At 61.2% G+C, this 16156-nt stretch overlaps 1 protein-coding gene across 8 annotated transcripts; it reads left to right on the forward strand.

Annotated features, from left to right (window-relative positions):
• Positions 1 to 787: 787 nt before the first annotated feature.
• On the forward strand, positions 788 to 16121 carry Ssbp4 (single stranded DNA binding protein 4). Of its 8 annotated transcripts, none has more exons than XM_052162668.1 (18): positions 4342 to 4551; positions 11249 to 11321; positions 11406 to 11467; positions 11553 to 11637; positions 13111 to 13149; positions 13284 to 13373; positions 13764 to 13823; positions 13899 to 13962; positions 14043 to 14113; positions 14192 to 14262; positions 14473 to 14518; positions 14611 to 14646; positions 14738 to 14792; positions 14875 to 14945; positions 15030 to 15108; positions 15365 to 15393; positions 15482 to 15705; positions 15834 to 16121. In XM_052162668.1, the coding sequence occupies exons 1-17, from the start codon at positions 4496 to 4498 to the stop codon at positions 15689 to 15691; spliced, it is 1197 nt and encodes a 398-aa protein (XP_052018628.1). In that variant the 5' UTR covers positions 4342 to 4495; the 3' UTR covers positions 15692 to 15705; positions 15834 to 16121. The 8 variants fall into 8 exon arrangements, with proteins under 8 accessions (XP_052018633.1, XP_052018626.1, XP_052018627.1 ...); XM_052162671.1 differs by having other exon boundaries at positions 4347 to 4551; positions 15482 to 15589; XM_052162673.1 differs by lacking the exon at positions 4342 to 4551 and adding an exon at positions 788 to 1153 and having other exon boundaries at positions 14875 to 15108.
• Positions 16122 to 16156: the final 35 nt, after the last annotated feature.

A 16156-nucleotide genomic window follows, 5' to 3' on the forward strand; every position in this document is an offset into this window, starting at 1 on the left:
GACTGTCTTGTTTAGAACCTCGCAGCGTGGAGCCGCAGGACGAGCCCTTACCCTTACCTTTGCTCATGTGTCCCCACTCATTTTCCCCACCAAATCCCCCATTTGGAAAACCCTACTCCTGAGCTGTAAAACCCTTGTCTTCTCGAACCCTGCCTTCCGGGGAGGCAGCCTGTGTACAATGAAGAGCTTTAATTAATGTGCCCACTTGAATTGGGTCGTGGTCTTTCTCCTCCAGCGTTTGGGACTAATCATGGTTGTGAGCTGCCGTGTGGATGCTGGGAATTGAACCGGAGTCCTCTGGAAGAGCAGCCGGTGCTCCTACCAGCTGAGGCCCCCCCCCCCCAAATAACTAATTAAGCCAGGTGGTGTCACAGGCCAGTGATCCCGGCCCTCGGAGGCTGAGGCAGGAGATGGCGAGTTCCAGAGACCTACGCAGTTTCTCAGAGTTTTGCCCTCTGCCGGAAGATAACCGAATGCATAAATATGTAATGCCCATTTGGAAGCCCACAGGGGAGCACGCGCCAGGCCTGGTGTCACCGGGACCCCGAATGTGACTGCCGCGGTCACCGTCGTTCTCTGCTGCTATCGCAAGGCCACATCTGGAACTACAGCCCATGGCTGATTTGAGGGGCAGGAAACCCAGGCCCCACGGCGCACCAGGAGAGAATGGGGTGCAGATTCATGTGCTCAGCATATACTGCTGAGTTCTCTTCACGAAATGAGAGTCGTGAGAGGAGCGTGCATTACCAGCACACCCCAGATGAGGACCCGGTGTTTGGTCCCTGCTGTGCAACCTCAGGCCGGTGGCTTTGTCACTGAGACTGCTCTGTTCTCTGCAGAGGAACCAAACCGGGTGGGAGGATTCAGCAAAAGGCAAATTCAGCCCTGTGCGTGGCGCTGAGCTGAGTACCCGAGGTCGGGTGGAACAGGGTACTGCCGGACGACGGGGCTCGGTCGTGCGGGGGACGCAGAGGACTATCCCGTCTCAGGATCGGTGCAGCTTAGAAGTTCTCGGCCGGCTGGGCTCGGCCGGGCGCTCGTCTCTCCTCTCCTCCCTCCCTCCCTCCCGCGTGGCGTGGCTTCGAGCGGGCAGAGGTTGCGCTGGCACCGCAGCACAGAACAAGCAACGTCCAAACTCGGGCTTTTGGACCCAGTAAGTCTATTTTGGGAACTCCGCACCCCAAGAGCCCGAGGCACAGGTCGCCTCTGGACTCCGTCCTCCCTCCACCCCAGGTCCGCGTCCCCGGGCTTGCCGCGTGCACCAGCTGCGGCTGCTCCCTTCCCGGTGTTGTTTGGGTTTTAATTTTTGTGTTGCACTTAGAAAATTACCCATAATTACAGCTGCGGAGAGGAAACAGTCTCGGTGCACAGCCGTGCTCCAGCTGTGCCGCCTCCAAAGCGCAGCTGGGCGGGGCTGCGGCCCGGACGGAGCGGGCGGGGTGCGGGTCGCAGCGTCTCGCGGTTCCCCGCGGAGTGGCCCGGGGCGCGGAGCCAGGAGCCCCCGCTGTCAGCAATAGTGACAAACGAGGCGCTTGGGGGAAATCTAGAGAGGGCATCAAAAGGCATGGGGACAGGGTGGAGGAGAGGGTTGAGGAAGAGGAGGAGGGAGAAGAGACGGAGGAAGGAAGGAAGGAAGGGGAGGTTGGAGGAGGGAGGGGAGGCGGCCCTGCAGTCCCGCGGCCGGCCACACGGGGGCGCGACGGAAGCGGCTCCCCTGGGGGGATGGGGTGGTCTGGGGCAGGATCTAGGGAAGAAAGTTTAGCCTTCTGTTTTTTGTCTTTTTCCACTGTGCACCAGGAACCGAGGTCTCTGCGAGCCTTGGGAAGCAGGGGTCCAATCTGCAGAGCCTGGCCGCTTAGGTCCCTGCTGCACCCGAGAGAAGTGGGAGCAGGTGAGGGGCCGCCCTCCACCCTCGCCAGCGCAAGTCTGTGGCCAGATCACTTTATTGGACGTATACTTGCTGTTGTGTCTATGCGTGGGAGCACACGTACCACTGTGCGTGTGGAAGTTATAAGAGTCGTGGGTCCCGCGGGTTAAACACAGGTTTAACATCAAGCTTGGTGACAAGCGCCTTCACCTGCTGAGCCATCTCGCACGCCCAAGGGAACAGTTTTCTGAGCCCGCCTCTCAGGGTGGCTCCTGAAAGAAATCTTTCCCACCGGTGTGCTGCTGCCACCAGCACCTCAACCTTGCGCGTGCCCCAGGGCCTTTGCACTGGCTGTGACTGGTTTGAGAGCTCACTTGCGCCCTCCTTCCTCGCCGCGCTGCGGAGCCAGCCCTCTCTCTTCCTCTCCCTCATGTGGGCGGGCCCCTGTCTATGCCTAAACTGGGTGTGTGTGTCCTGCGAGCTCAACTCCCCCGACTTTCCTAGCTGTGTTTGGGAGCGCCTCGGTTGCCATGACGACGGCGCAGTGGCTCCCGCCCGCGGAGCTTCCCCCAAGCAGCCTTCAAGGACTGCGGGCGCCCCCGCCTCGTTCTTTTCTCCTCCCTGCGTCCGTCTCCACCCTCCTCCCGGACTCTCGCTGCCTCCCGTCCTCCCTCCCTCTGTCCGGCTCCTGTCGCCTGCTTTCCCCAGCGGACTGTTTTCTCCAGGACTCGTAGCAAAGTGTCCCCACTGGGCCCCCAGGGCCGGGTACACAGCAGGCGCTCAATAGATAGATCCGGAGGGTGGGTGAAGCCATCGACTCAAAAAAAAAGTGTGGCTGAACTCGGGGAAATCGCGCGTCCTGGGGTCTCCAGACCCCGGACAATCGAGGGTGTTAGGGTGCTCGGTGCTGCGAGCTGTGCTCCCCCCCCCCGGCTGCACCGCACCCTCTCTGCGTCCCCGAGAGCGGCGGTGCGCGGTGGCCCGGGCGCCCCGACGGCCTTGCAGGCAGCGGCAGCAGCCGCCCCGCGGCGGGGAGGGGAAGCGGGGGAGGGGGCGGCGGGCCAAGCAGGAAATGGGAAAGGCCGGCGTCCGCCCGCCCGCGGGCCCGGAGGAGGCGGGGCGCGCCCGCAGCCTTTCCTGAGCGCCTGGAGCCTCGGCGGCTCGGCTTCCCGCCGGCCGGGGTGGGGGCGGGGAGGCCGGGCTGGGGGATCCGCCTGCACCAGGGACGCCACGCGAGACCTAGCTCCACGGTGAGCTGCCGGCTGTCGCGCTCACACACGCCCCCAGGAGAGCTGAGCCCGGGACCGCGCCGCCCGGTGCTGACGGCCCCTGGGCGCAGTCTCCAACCAGAGCCCCCCTCATCCGCCCGGCCAACCGGCGACGCGTGCGGCGATCGCAGCTTTAGCCTGGGAGCCTCCCGACGCCCAAGCCCCACGCTCAGTCTTGCTCTCGCGGGGCCCGCGTGCTATACACGTGCGTGCGTGTCGAGGGGGAAGCACGCTCTCATCCCGGGGTGCACCGAGGTCCGCCTGTTCAAGGGGAGCCACAGTAGAGAGCTGGGGGTCAGCCTGGGCTACCGGACACACCGTTTTGTTTCGTTCCAACTTTTTTTCCGAGACAGGTTTTCTCTGTGTATCCCTGGCAGTCCTCGAACTCACTCTGTAGACCAGGCTGGCCTCGAACTCAGAAATCCGTCTGCCTCTGCCTCCCAAGTGCTGGGATTACAGGCGTGCGCCACCACCGCCCGGCTCGCGCCGACTTCAGACAGGGTCTCACTGTGTATTACTTGCTGTCCTGGAACTCGCTCTGTAGGCCAGGTTGGCCTCGAACTCACAGAGATCCTGCTGCCTTTGCCGTGTGAAGAGACAGTTTCACAAAACAAACAAAACGTGCTTGGTCTGGGGTTCAGGCCTATATGAAAAACCGGGCTCCGCGCACAGCACACAAACTAGGCTATATGCAAACGCCAGGGAGGCCGAGGCAGGAGGATTAGAATTTCAGGGCCATCTGTTTAACGTGTTCGAGACTAGCCTGGCCTACATGAAACCTTCTCAAAAGGGTTGGGCCGCTCACAGCCGGTAGCGCTGGGTTGGATCGCAGAGCGTGTCCTGGGGAACAGGATGTCTTGGGCGCATGTCCTCTGCGCCCAAGAGCCCAGTGCAGTTCCTGAGTCGAAACGGAGATACACACAGTCCCCGGCCCGCCACCCCCATATCTGTACATCTGGGAGTCTCGCTCTGTAGCCGAGGTACGCCTGAAGCTCGCGGTCATCCTCCTGCCTCAGCTTCCCAATTGCAGGAATAGCAACTGCAGGAGCGCATTCCCGGCGTGAGTCTCTCTGGGGGAAGTACAGTAGCCTGTGCTTATCGGTGCGCAGCCTATTGGTGGGCAGTGCCGCCCCCGCGGGCTCTGCGCGTGCGCGCTCCCAGCGCGGGGGCCCACCCGCGCGCCCGCCGTTGCCGCTTTAAGAGCGGCGGGAGCGCGCGGTGGCGGTGGCGCGCTTCCCGGAACAGCCCGCGGAGGGCAGCGCGGCGAGAACCCACCCGCGGCCGGAGCTCCCGCGCGGACATGGCCGCGGGGATCGGGGCGCGGGCAGCGATGGCCACGCGCGCCTGACAGGTGCGGAGCATGTACGGCAAGGCGAGCAAGGGCTGCGCGCCCTCGGACGGCCAGGCGCGCGAGAAGTGAGTGCGCGGTGCGGGGGACACGCGGGACCGGGGTCCGTGGGTCACGCGAGACCAGAATGGTGCGGGATTTTAGGGGAAGTTACTGGAGATCAAAATGGTGCGGGATTTCGGGGGGACACACGAGATCAAGGGGCTCATGGGGTCACGCGAGACCAGAACGGTGTGTGATTGTGGGTGTGCGAGACCTGAGGGTCCTTTGGGGTCACAAAATACACAAAGGACAGAATATATTGGGGTCCTCGAGTTCCAGGGGCTTGGGGTCACGTGAGATAGAGGGCATGGGCTTGAGGTTGTGAGAGATCCCGGGGGGGGGGGGGGGCTCAGAATACCTGACGGGCAGGAAATGAGGGGTCAGGCCAGAGCCCGGGGGCTGCCGGGGTCACGTGGCGGATCGTCGGGTGCGGGATCGGGGCTCACTCTAAGCAGTCGCTGGGCTGAGCGCTGGAGTTGGGACTTGAGCGGTCACAGGATGCCCAGGGCAGGCACAGCGTCTGAGGGTAGCCAGGCCTCGGGAGTTCGCGGGCCACGCAGACCTGACAGGTGTGAGCTCTGGGGGTTGGCCGTGAGCCCCGGGGCTCGTGGAGAGCTGCGGGTCTCAGGGCCGCAGAGCAGCACGCATCCAAGCTGGAGATTCGAAGCAGGACACGTGGGTCCATTGTGGCTGCAAATTTGAGGAGGTTGGGTCGGACCCTAATGCCCTGTGGGGCGTCGGGGTTCTGGAGGTCGTGAGGTCTGCGTGGACATGTGTGATCTGAGCTGGACAACATTGTCGCGTGTGGGCAAGGGTGCGGGGGCAAAGCCTGGCGGAGGAGTGCATGGCCCCGGCCACAGCTGGCTGGAGGAGCTCCCAGGTGCCACACTAGTTCTGGCTGGGGCCAGGCGCGCGCCCCGGCGGACAGGCTGTGTCCTGGCTTCCAGCGAGCACACGCCTGGGCTGCCCTTCCGCGCCTGGGTGTCCACGTGGACCAGTGGGTGACGAGGGGGGCATTTGAGGTGTGCTGGGAGCCCGGCACTGTCCTTTGAGGTGTGAGTACAGAGGCCAGGACTGCAGGAAGGACTGAGGGGCTGAGCCGCCCAGTGCTGCCCCGGGTCTGGGACAGACCACCGCACAGAGAAGCCGGGGTCACTGGGCCCCGTGCGAGGCTGGCCCGGGGGGGGGGTGCAGTTAGGAGTCATTTATGGTCGGTAAACTCAGTGACCCTTCCCGGCATCGGCTGTGCCCACGTGGGAAGCAGGGACTGACACCTGGTGAGTTCTGGCCTGGGGAACAGTTCACGGAGTCAGCAGTCCTGGCCTAAGTTGGGGCTGGGGGGTGGGTGTGATGGCTGTGAGAGGAAGCTCACTTCCAGGAAGTAGGGAGGGTTCTAGTCATGCCGCAGTACAGCACCATCAGGAACCTCGAGGTAGGCTGTGAGGGGAACAGAAGGGAGAGTGAAGAGGTGGGGGTAGGGTGGGCGGCAGGTACAGTGTGTGCAAAGGCCCTGTGGTAGGAGCAGGCAGGGAGCACAGCTGGGCCACCATTGGGAGAAGTCCTGGCAGAAGTGGACCACAGGGAGACTTATGGTTTTGGAAGGGCATACAGGAGGCTGAAGCAGGAGGATCTCCCATCCAAGCCAAGCTACTTAGTAAGACCTTGTCTGAGGATCAGCGTACCTTGGTGACACAGCTCACAGAACTGGAAGGAGGCCAGAGTCAGGGAGCTGGGGCCGACTAAGGTCTGAGTGCGAGCCATCTCCGTAGACGCTGGCACACTGCTGGAGTGGGGTTGGCCCATTTTTTCCGAGGTGCCATCCCCACAGAGAGGGTGTGGTATGCTTACCTTTCTGGGGTCGGGGCTTTCAGCTCCAGTGTCAGTCACTGGCTGGCCTAACCTTGGTTTTATCTTCTGAGAAGTGGGTAAGTGGTAGCAGCCCCGCCTGTATCCAGGCCTAAGCGGCTTGTAGCCTCCACTTTCCGGCCTACCTGTCCCGTCCTCTGCCCCTTTGCAGGCCTGTGTGTGTGTGTGTGTGTGTGTGTGTGTGTGTGTGTGTGTGTGTGTGTGTGTCTAGACCTGGACCGCCCCCAACCACAGGGATGGGCCATGTCGGCCTGCTGGGTGCCTGCTTGGCAGTGAAGACCCTGCACTTGGGCGGTGAGGGTGGGGCTGCCAGCCCCCCCCACCCCCCCCACCCCCGTGAGCCTTGTGTAAGTTGGGGTGTGTGAGCATTGGCCTTGCCCAGCAGGTGAGTTGGCTTCTCTGAACAGCCTTCAGAATGGCCCCTGGTGGCCTCCTTCCCCTGGACATCGGTACCCCGCCTCTAGGGAGGAAGGACAGGGTCACTAGAAGACTGGGGCAGGACCTGGCGACAGGTTAGATGGTGCCTGGAGTGTCACTGGTGACTGCCAGCAGCCTGTCTGAGGGGTGCTGGCAGGGGTGGCCTTTCCAATAATTTCCCTATAATTATGGTGGCAGTGGTGGTGATGTCATGAGCCACGGGAGCCGGCTAACGAGTTGTCTGTGCTGCACAGCCCTAGCCTGTACTCCAGGCCACTCCGCCTTCAGAGCAGGAAGGGCGCTGAGCACGCCCTCGCTTCTCACGGCCCTTCTGTCCGCTTGCTGCCTGCTACAGGGGAACTGAGGGCTCTGAGGGGCTGGGCTGACCTGACCCAGGACAGTGAGTCAGTGGGTGGGGTCTCAGATCTTTGTCAGAGCTTCCCTTCCCCCATAACCCCAGTGCTGTCGGAAAACAATAGGATAGGTAGGGTCTGGCAGCCCTAGGTATGGCAGGAATGCGTCCGGGCTGGAGTCAGGGGAGGCATAGCCTAGGCAAAGGCCCTGGGGCAGGAGGCAGGAGGTAACCGAGGGAGGAGTGGGGCTTCAGACACGACAGGGCCTGGAGCAAGTGAGCGGCTATTTGAGGCTGTTGCAGATCTGAGACGGGAGGGGAGAGGAGACAGTTGAGTATGCTTGAGACCTGATCTCCCCTGGGGTCCACGGGGGTCCCCCATGGCCGCAGCCTGTGTTGGAAGCCTGCTCATCCCGTGACACCCAATCCCTCCGTTTCCTTTGGATGTGTGGGAGCTGCCAGGAGGAGGGGCTGGGGCTCCAGCCTCTGACCATGGCGCCTTCCTGGCTATCAAGAGGTGGACAGGGCTGTGATGCCACCCTCGCCACACTGCCATCCTGCACTGGTGGCACATGGTGACTGCTTGGCTCAAGTTGGGATCTGGGGATGGTCACTGTGGGGGTGACATGATGGCACTGTGGTGCCTGTCCAGTGCCTGTCACGGCTCACATGGTACAAGTTGTGACATAGCCCTCATCTTGGGCCAGTCCACCGCACCCCATGTGCTAGCTCAGTCCACTAGCTAGGACAGTCTGCTCTGTCCTTGGTGTGTCTCTGTGAAACGTGTACCCTGGGAGGATGGCCCGTACTGCACAAGGACAGCCAGACGGACGGGTGGGTGGGTGGGTGGGTGGATGGATGGATGGTGGGTGGGTGGATGGATGGATGGTGGGTGGGTGGATGGATGGATGTGTGGGTGGATGGATGGATGGATGGATGTGTGGGTGGATGGATGGTGGGTGGATGGATGGATGGATGTGTGGGTGGATGGATGGTGGGTGGATGGATGTGTGGGTGGATGGATGGTGGGTGGATGGATGGTGGGTGGATGGATGGATGTGTGGGTGGATGGATGGTGGGTGGATGGATGGTGGGTGGGTGGATGGATGGTGGGTGGATGGAAGGATGGTGGGTGGATGGAAGGATGGTGGGTGGATGGATGGTGGGTGGATGGATGGTGGGTGGATGGATGGTGGGTGGATGGATGGTGGGTGGATGGATGGATGTGTGGGTGGATGGATGGTGGGTGGATGGATGGTGGGTGGATGGATGGATGTGTGGGTGGATGGATGGTGGGTGGATGGATGGTGGGTGGATGGAGGGTGGGTGGATGGATGGTGGGTGGATGGATGGTGGGTGGGTGGGTGGATGGATGGATGGTGGGTGGATGGTGGGTGGATGGATGGATGGTGGGTGGATGGTGGGTGGATGGATGGGTGGGTAAGTGGATGGATGGTGGGTGGATGGTGGGTGGGTGGGTGGATGGATGGTGGGTGGGTGGATGGATGGATGGTGGGTGGATGGATGGATGGATGGATGTGTGGGTGGATGGATGGTGGGTGGATGGATGGTGGGTGGGTGGATGGATGGTGGGTGGATGGAAGGATGGTGGGTGGATGGAAGGATGGTGGGTGGATGGATGGTGGGTGGATGGATGGTGGGTGGATGGATGGTGGGTGGATGGATGGTGGGTGGATGGATGGATGTGTGGGTGGATGGATGGTGGGTGGATGGATGGTGGGTGGATGGATGGATGTGTGGGTGGATGGAGGGTGGGTGGATGGATGGTGGGTGGATGGATGGTGGGTGGGTGGATGGTGGGTGGATGGGTGGTGGGTGGATGGGTGGATGGTGGATGGAGGAATAAAGGAATAATATCAAGGGAGTACAAGTTACTTGCATCCATTCCCACCTCTGTCCTGGGACAGAAAGGCCAGGACAGGGAGGCATGCTGGGATGTGAGGGAAGAGAGGACCAGAGGGAGAGCAGGGACTGAGGCAGAGGCAGGGAGGGTGGGGCAGGGACAGCTCAGGAGGCCCCTGGCCCTACAGGGCTGCGTCTTCAGCTTTGAGCACATTCATTTATCCTCGTGTCCCTGTGGGGACTGGTGGGGCAGTGGGGGCACTCAGGACATACGTGTGAGCTAGACCAGCGCCCAGCGATGGGTGACTCGGGATGGGTACCTGCTGTGGAGAGAGGCTGGCTGGGTAGGATGGCCTAGCACACCATGTTACCCATGAAGCGGCGCTTCCCAGAAGGCTGTAGGTTCTGGCAAGGCAGTGATGTTAGAGCAGTGGTCCCATGGTAGGTATGTGGTACTGCGGGCCCCGCCTGCTGTCTCTCTGTTCCCCAGAGCCTCCATTACTTGCCGAGGACCAGCCTCAGCTTGGGAGAGGGTCCTGGAGTTCTCGATGGGTACAAAATGACAGGTCTGTTCTGCTCTTCACAGCGAAGCCCAGTCTTTTATTTTGCATAAGCTATTCCCTTAGGAACTGCATGCCAATTCAGTTATTTATCCCAGGTTCCCTTTTGATTTTCCCACGTTTTATGGCCTTAGCTCCTGGCTCTAAAGACAGGGCGACATGTCCAGAGCCGCTGAGCTCTGCTGCTGCTGGAGCTGGAATCTGGCTCTGTTGTTTTATTATATTATCTCCAGCTTCCTGTTTTCCAAGTATCTTACTGCCTAAGCTTTGCTCTGTAGATTGACCTTGAACTCAGAGGTCTGTGTGACTCTGTGTCCTGGACCCCGGGATTACAGGTGTGCACCACCCTGCCTGGGCTTAAGCGTTCAATGGCTGCTGTGCCTCAAGATCTGGATCACAGATTGGCAGTGGTGGCGCACGCCTGTAATCCCAGCACTTGGGAGGAAGAGGCAGGTGGATTTCTGAGTTTGAGGCCAGCCTGGGCTACAGAGTGAGTTCCAGGACAGCCAGGGCTACACAGAGAAACCCTGTCTTGAAAAAAACCAAAACAAAAGATGTGGATCACAAGTGTACCCTTCATTTCTGGATTGTAGTTCATTCCAGATTAAAAGTCCAAATTTGTTCAGCTGCAAATACAGACAATAAGCTTAGATGGCAGGATCCTGCCTTCAGATCACCATCCCTAAGTCTCTGTCCTTGCTTGATACCTTCCTGACAAGGCTGCCTCTGTTCTTTCAGGTCCACAAAGCCCCTCCCTCATACAGTTCAAAATGCACCTTATTTTGCATGGTTGAGAAATCCTGTAACCCCATAAAGAACATTGGTTTATATATTCTCTTTTTTAAATTAATTTATTTATTATATGTACACTAAGTACACTGTAGCTATCCTCAGATACATCAGAAGAGGGCATCAGATCTCATTACAGATGGTTTCCAGCCACCATGTGGTTGCTGGGAATTGAACTCAGGACCTCCGGAAGAGCAGTCAGTGCTCTTAACCGCTGAGCCATCTCTCCAGCCCCAAATTATATATTCTTGAACTCATGTTTTCAGAATTTTTTCCCACAGCCTTAAGGGCTATCAGGAAGGAAGGTCACGGTGATACCATTTTCCTGAGGAACACCAGAAACATTCCAGCTTTCTGGAGTCCTGCTGGTTTTGATTATCATGGTGTCATCAACCTTGACTGGGAGAACGTTACCCACTGAAGGAACATAGAGTAAAATGTATACAAACAAGCCCCAACTGCCCACAGCAACCCCAGCACTGCAGAAGACCCATGCCCTGCAGGCTCTGCTCCAGGACCAGGACCCGGGCGGGTCCCTCCCCTGGCCATGCCCGACCTGGCAATGTCTCTCTCTGTGGGTAGTCGACAGGGAGGAAAATCAGGGTACCACTGGATACCAAGGAAGAAGGTGGTAGAAGGCCCTTGGGAGGATCGATAGTGGGGTGTTGCTGGGTGTGTAAGTACTGGGTGCCACGGCCCAATCAGTGAGGTAAAGAAGCTGTTTCTGTGATGGGTGGAGCCGAGGATCTGGTATGTAGCAGTGGATGAGGTTTTGTGGACTAGATGGAGGATTGTCTGGGGAACCTGACCATGGTCTTGTGTTGGGCCAGGCATCCGGTGCCTGTGTGCTGAACCCACTTACTACCCTGCCTGTAGGCTCGCGCTGTATGTGTATGAGTACCTACTGCATGTGGGGGCACAGAAGTCGGCGCAGACCTTCCTGTCTGAGGTGAGTCAGCATCAGGCCACCCCACACTGTCCCGTGTTGTCCAGCTCCTTAGCGGTTCCCTCCTCAGTGCTGCCTCTCCCGCAGATCCGCTGGGAAAAGAACATCACGTTGGGCGAGCCTCCTGGTTTCCTGCACTCCTGGTGGTGGTATGTTCCTGTGTGGGAGCAGGGGGAGGGCAGGAGGTGCCTGTGGGGGCCTGTGGAATCATTGTGTTCCCTCCGCGGCCCACAGCGTCTTCTGGGACCTGTACTGTGCAGCACCAGACCGCAGGGAGGCCTGTGAACACTCCAGTGAGGCCAGAGTCTTCCAGGACTATGTGAGTCTCCAGGGTTCTGGAATCTGGACCACTTCTTTTGCTTTTGTTTGTATTTTTTTTTTTTTTTGAGACTCGGTCTGTGTGGCCTTGACTGTCCCAAGTCTCACTCTGTAGACCAGGCTGGCCTTGAGTTTATATAGGTCCTCCTGCCTCTGCCTCCCAAGCTCTGGGATTAAACTTGTGTGTCACCACACCCCTCTTCATTATTGTTTAAAATAATTTTTGTTTTGTTTGTGTGAGTGTTTTGCCTGCATGTCTGTCTGTGTGCCACGTGCATGCTGCCGGCCTGTGAGGGCCAGAGAGGGCTTCTGGGACTGGAGTTGGAGACAGTTGTGAGAGTCGTGTGGGTGCTGGGAACCAGACTGGGTCTTAGCAACAGAGCCATCTCTCCAGCCCCCTGGATTTTTTTCTGTTTGTTGGTGACAGAATTTTACTAGCTAGTCCTAGTTAACCTGGAACTCCTATGTAATCCAAGCTGGCCTAGAACTCAGAGCTCTTCGCCTCTCCCTCTGGAGTATGGTGTGCGGGGTTAAAGACGGGGCCACTTTCTGCCTTGTCTCCCTTTGGCACAGTGGGCTCTAGGCAGCCACTAGTCTGTGCACGGACCCCCACAGTCCCTAGGCGCCGGTTGCCATGGTAGCATGGGCGTCGGGAGGGCGGGGCCAGAGCAAGCTGGTCTTAGGCGCCCCACTGCTCGCCCCGACCTTGGCGTCTCCTGGAAACGCAAGCGGGCCTTGCCTGTCGTCATGGTAACGCGGGCGGGCGCCAGTGCCTCTGTGGGATGATTGACAGGGCGGGGGCGGAGAGAGTTACTGCTCAGGCTGCCCTCCTGCAGTGCCAGGCTGTTCTGCACCCGAGGGTTAGGGATTGGGGACAGGACAGGCAGGCGGTGGAGGTTGGCCATGACATTCCCCAAAACATCGGAGATTACAGTGATTTTGGGGAGGACCTTCCCAGTGCGTCCCTGGAGCTAGACCAGAGACTCAACTAGAGTCTGGCTGGCACCAACCTCCGAGAGTGGGAGAAAGAGGTCACCAGGGACCTGACTCAGCGATGGAGGGGCTGTCCCTGTTCCAGACATCAAGCCAGGAGCCCCCCAGAGTCCTAAGTATTCCTGTGCCAGGGACCCTTGTCTTCCACCTGGGAGGAAAGCGAGAGGAGGGGGTCCGCAGAAAGGGCCCTTTTCCCATCCTGAGGGCAGCCCTCTGCATCCGCTACCCGCCCTGTGGTAGCCAGAATCGGAGCAGGCAGCGGAAGTGGCCTGTAGGCCCCAGCCCCGCCCCCAGCTTGTGAGCCTGACACTTGACCTAAGGAGGTTTGGGAGCTGGGGACCCTGTCCAGAGTACTGATCCTCCCTCCTGGACAGGCCGGTGAGCCCCCTCTCCATCTGCATCTGCAGTGCAGGAGGTGGAGGGAGGGGGCCCTTAGGGCAAGGACCGACTGACCGCATATATTTGGGGTGTGGGTCAACAGAGGGCGGCCACCCTGCTACCCGAGCACAGGCCACTTGAGGTGAGCTGGAGCCACAGAAGCCTGGGGGTGTGCGTGTCTGCTGCTGTCCCTTCTGCAGCGTCCCGTTTCTGCGGTCCAGATTGACAGCTGCTTCCCTGCGGTGGCTCTGGGGCCACCCGCGGTGTCTCTTGCAGAGTGCAGCGGCAGCTCCCAGCCCTGTGATGGCCGCCATGGCCCCTGGCGACGCGATGGCGGCAGGCCCTGTGACGCCTGGCTTCTTTCAGGTTGGGGCTTCCTTTGTCTCCAGCGCTGAGGCCGGGGTGTGCTGCAGGCTCGTCTACAGTGGGTGTGAGCATGTGCGCAGCCAGTGACAGGCATGGGGCTGTGCCCGTGCCCCTCCCTTCCCAGGTCGGGCTCCATAGCTTTCCCCGCCCACCCTCCTGGTCCAGATGCGTGGCCCCAGTGGTGGACCCCACGGCCAGGCAGTGGGCTTCATCCAGGCTGGCACCGTGACTGCTCCCTCCTCCTGTATACTGTGCCAGCTGGCTGTAGTCTGCAGTCTGGGTCTGCAGCAGGGGACTGGCAAGGTTGGAGGCCCTAGTCCAGGGATAGTAAGAACAGGGTTCTTTAGGGCACGTCCGAGAGGGTTACTGATTCCCACCCACCTCTTCCAGCCCTTCATGTCACCACGGTTCCCAGGCGGTGGCCGCCCAATCCTACGGATGCCGGGCCAGGTGAGAGAGGCTGGCCGGGTGGGAGGAGCTCCACGGGGTTGTCCCTCCCGACTCAGTACTGTGCCTGCTCCACAGCCTCCTGTGGGCCTCCCTGGCTCCCAGCCCCTCCTCCCCATGGACTCCTCCCCACGTGCACAGGGTGAGTACCACAGGCTCAGCCCCTCTGGGGTGTGCCTGGGAACGCCCAAGCCTGACCCCTTATTCTGTGTCTCTGCCCAGGGCACCCCAGCCTAGGAGTCCCGATGCAGAGGGTGACCCCTCCGAGGGGAATGGCCAGTGTTGGGCCCCAGGTAAGGGGTGCCCCAGCCTATTGGGGGGACAGAAAGGCCACCCCTGGGTTCTTTCTGACTAACCCTTTGCCTCAACAGGGCTATGGAACTGGCATGCGGCCCCCACCCAATTCCCTCGCCACCAGCCAGGTCCTGCCATCCATGAACATGTAAGCTCCTAGGGTATCTTGACACTTGTGGTCACCCAACTTGTCCCCTCTGCTGCGGCAGATGCTTGTGCTCAGGGACAGCCTGAACATTGTTTATTCCACCAAGTATTTGGAGGGGAAACTGAGGCCAAAAGAGCCACTTAGCTCTGGGGAATGGCAGGTTCGGGGCCCAGAGTGCTTGGTCTGCTGCAGGCCCGCCATCTCTTCCAGGGGTCCGGGAGTGCGCGGCCCGTGGGCCAGTCCCAGCGGTAACTCGGTGAGTGGCAGACAGGGCGAGTCGGGAAGGACGGCTGGAGCCAGCTGCCTGCCACCCACTGGGTGCTCACAGCCGCCCTTGTCTGTTCCCAGATCCCATACTCAGCCTCATCTCCCGGCAGCTACTCGGTGAGTCCCTGCTGGTGCATGGTGGGACCTGCAGACTGCAGGCAGGTGCTACAAGACCTGCAGGTCTCACGGTTCTCACGTCTCCATGCAGGGACCCGCAGGAGGAGGCGGCGCCCCTGGGACACCCATCATGCCCAGCCCTGGAGGTAGGGAGCATGCTGGTTGGGGTGAACCGGGGTCTCCATTCCACGCACCCACCCACGCAGCCCCTGCTGTTCCCCCCCCCAGACTCCACCAACTCCAGCGAGAACATGTACTCCATCATGAATCCCGTCGGGCCGGGCGCTGGCAGGGCTAACGTGAGTGGGGGCCGGTGCGCCTCACCCGACGGGGACCCTGCGGGGGGCGGCCGGCCCGAGCCCCACGCTGCCCTGTGCCCGCAGTTCCCGCTCGGCCCCAGCCCGGAGGGCCCAATGGCCTCAATGAGCACGATGGAGCCGCACCACGTGAACGGATCCCTGGGTGAGTGGCTGGGCGCCACCTACCGGTTTCATCGTGGGGCACCGTGACCCCCAGGCGCCCTGGTCACGCCGCGAGGAGGGGCGACTGTGCTCTCACCTTTGTCTCCAAACTTGCGGGTGGCCCCTGGGCGCGGCCCCTGCACCCTCCGTTGCCCTCCCCCCCCCCCCCCCCCGGTTCCGGGAACGAAAGCCTCCGGGGTGGCCGTCCCTGAGCTCTGTGCGCAGCGAGCGCCTGAGCCTGGTGTCTCTCCCCGCAGGCTCGGGCGATATGGACGGGCTGCCGAAGGTGAGGTCCTGCACACTGGGTGGGGGTAGGGGGGGCAGATGGCCTGGGGCGGGCCGGGGACCCGCGCGCTGACCAGCGCCGCCCCCAGAATTCCCCCGGCGCCGTGGGCGGCCTGAGCAACGCCCCGGGGACCCCGCGCGACGACGGCGAGATGGCGGCCGCCGGGACCTTCCTGCACCCGTTCCCGAGCGAAAGCGTAAGCGCCTGCGTCGACTCCCCACCCGCGGCCGCGGCGGGCCGGAGGGGCCTGGCGGGCAGACCCCGGCGGGGCGGCCGCGGGGCCAGAGCAAGACCGTGACCGCGGCGGGCCAGGTGGGGGGGCGGCCGCGGCACCTTCCCCCTCCTTCCCATCCTTCCCGGGTCCCCCTTGTCCCCGGGAGGGTGGGCCCCAGCCTCGGCCGGAGCTGAGCCGCGCTCCGCGCGCCGCCCTCTCTCCGCAGTACTCCCCCGGCATGACCATGAGCGTGTGATAGTCCCTGCCTGAGCCCAGGGTCCTGCTGGTGAGGTCTCGGTCGCGGCAGCACCCCTGCCATCCGGACTCCTGGCTAGCCCGGCCGGCCAGCAGGGCCCCCACGAAGGACCTTTATCATTTTCTAAACACACATATACACACACAAACTCAAAGGACTTCAGAGAAGTGCAGGCCTTCGGACCTGTGTTCTGCCACAGGGCTGGGGGATGGGGGCAGAGGTTCTGCCAATAAATACTATTCAGTTTTGTCTTTGGTACTGCTGGTGTCTTTTACTTGACCTGTAGCTGTGGC

The sequence above is a fragment of the Apodemus sylvaticus genome, chromosome 18 (assembly GCF_947179515.1).
Source record: "Apodemus sylvaticus chromosome 18, mApoSyl1.1, whole genome shotgun sequence".
Lineage (NCBI taxonomy): Eukaryota > Metazoa > Chordata > Mammalia > Rodentia > Muridae > Apodemus > Apodemus sylvaticus.

Coding starts and splice junctions, on each gene's coding strand:
- Ssbp4 (XM_052162666.1), top strand. CDS start 4,496: ATGTACGGCAAGGCGAGCAAGGGCTGCGCGCCCTCGGACGGCCAGGCG. Junction 13,150..13,283: donor CCGAGCACAGGCCACTTGAG/GTGAGCTGGAGC, acceptor TGTCTCTTGCAG/AGTGCAGCGGCAGCTCCCAG. Junction 14,647..14,737: donor CATCTCCCGGCAGCTACTCG/GTGAGTCCCTGC, acceptor GTCTCCATGCAG/GGACCCGCAGGAGGAGGCGG.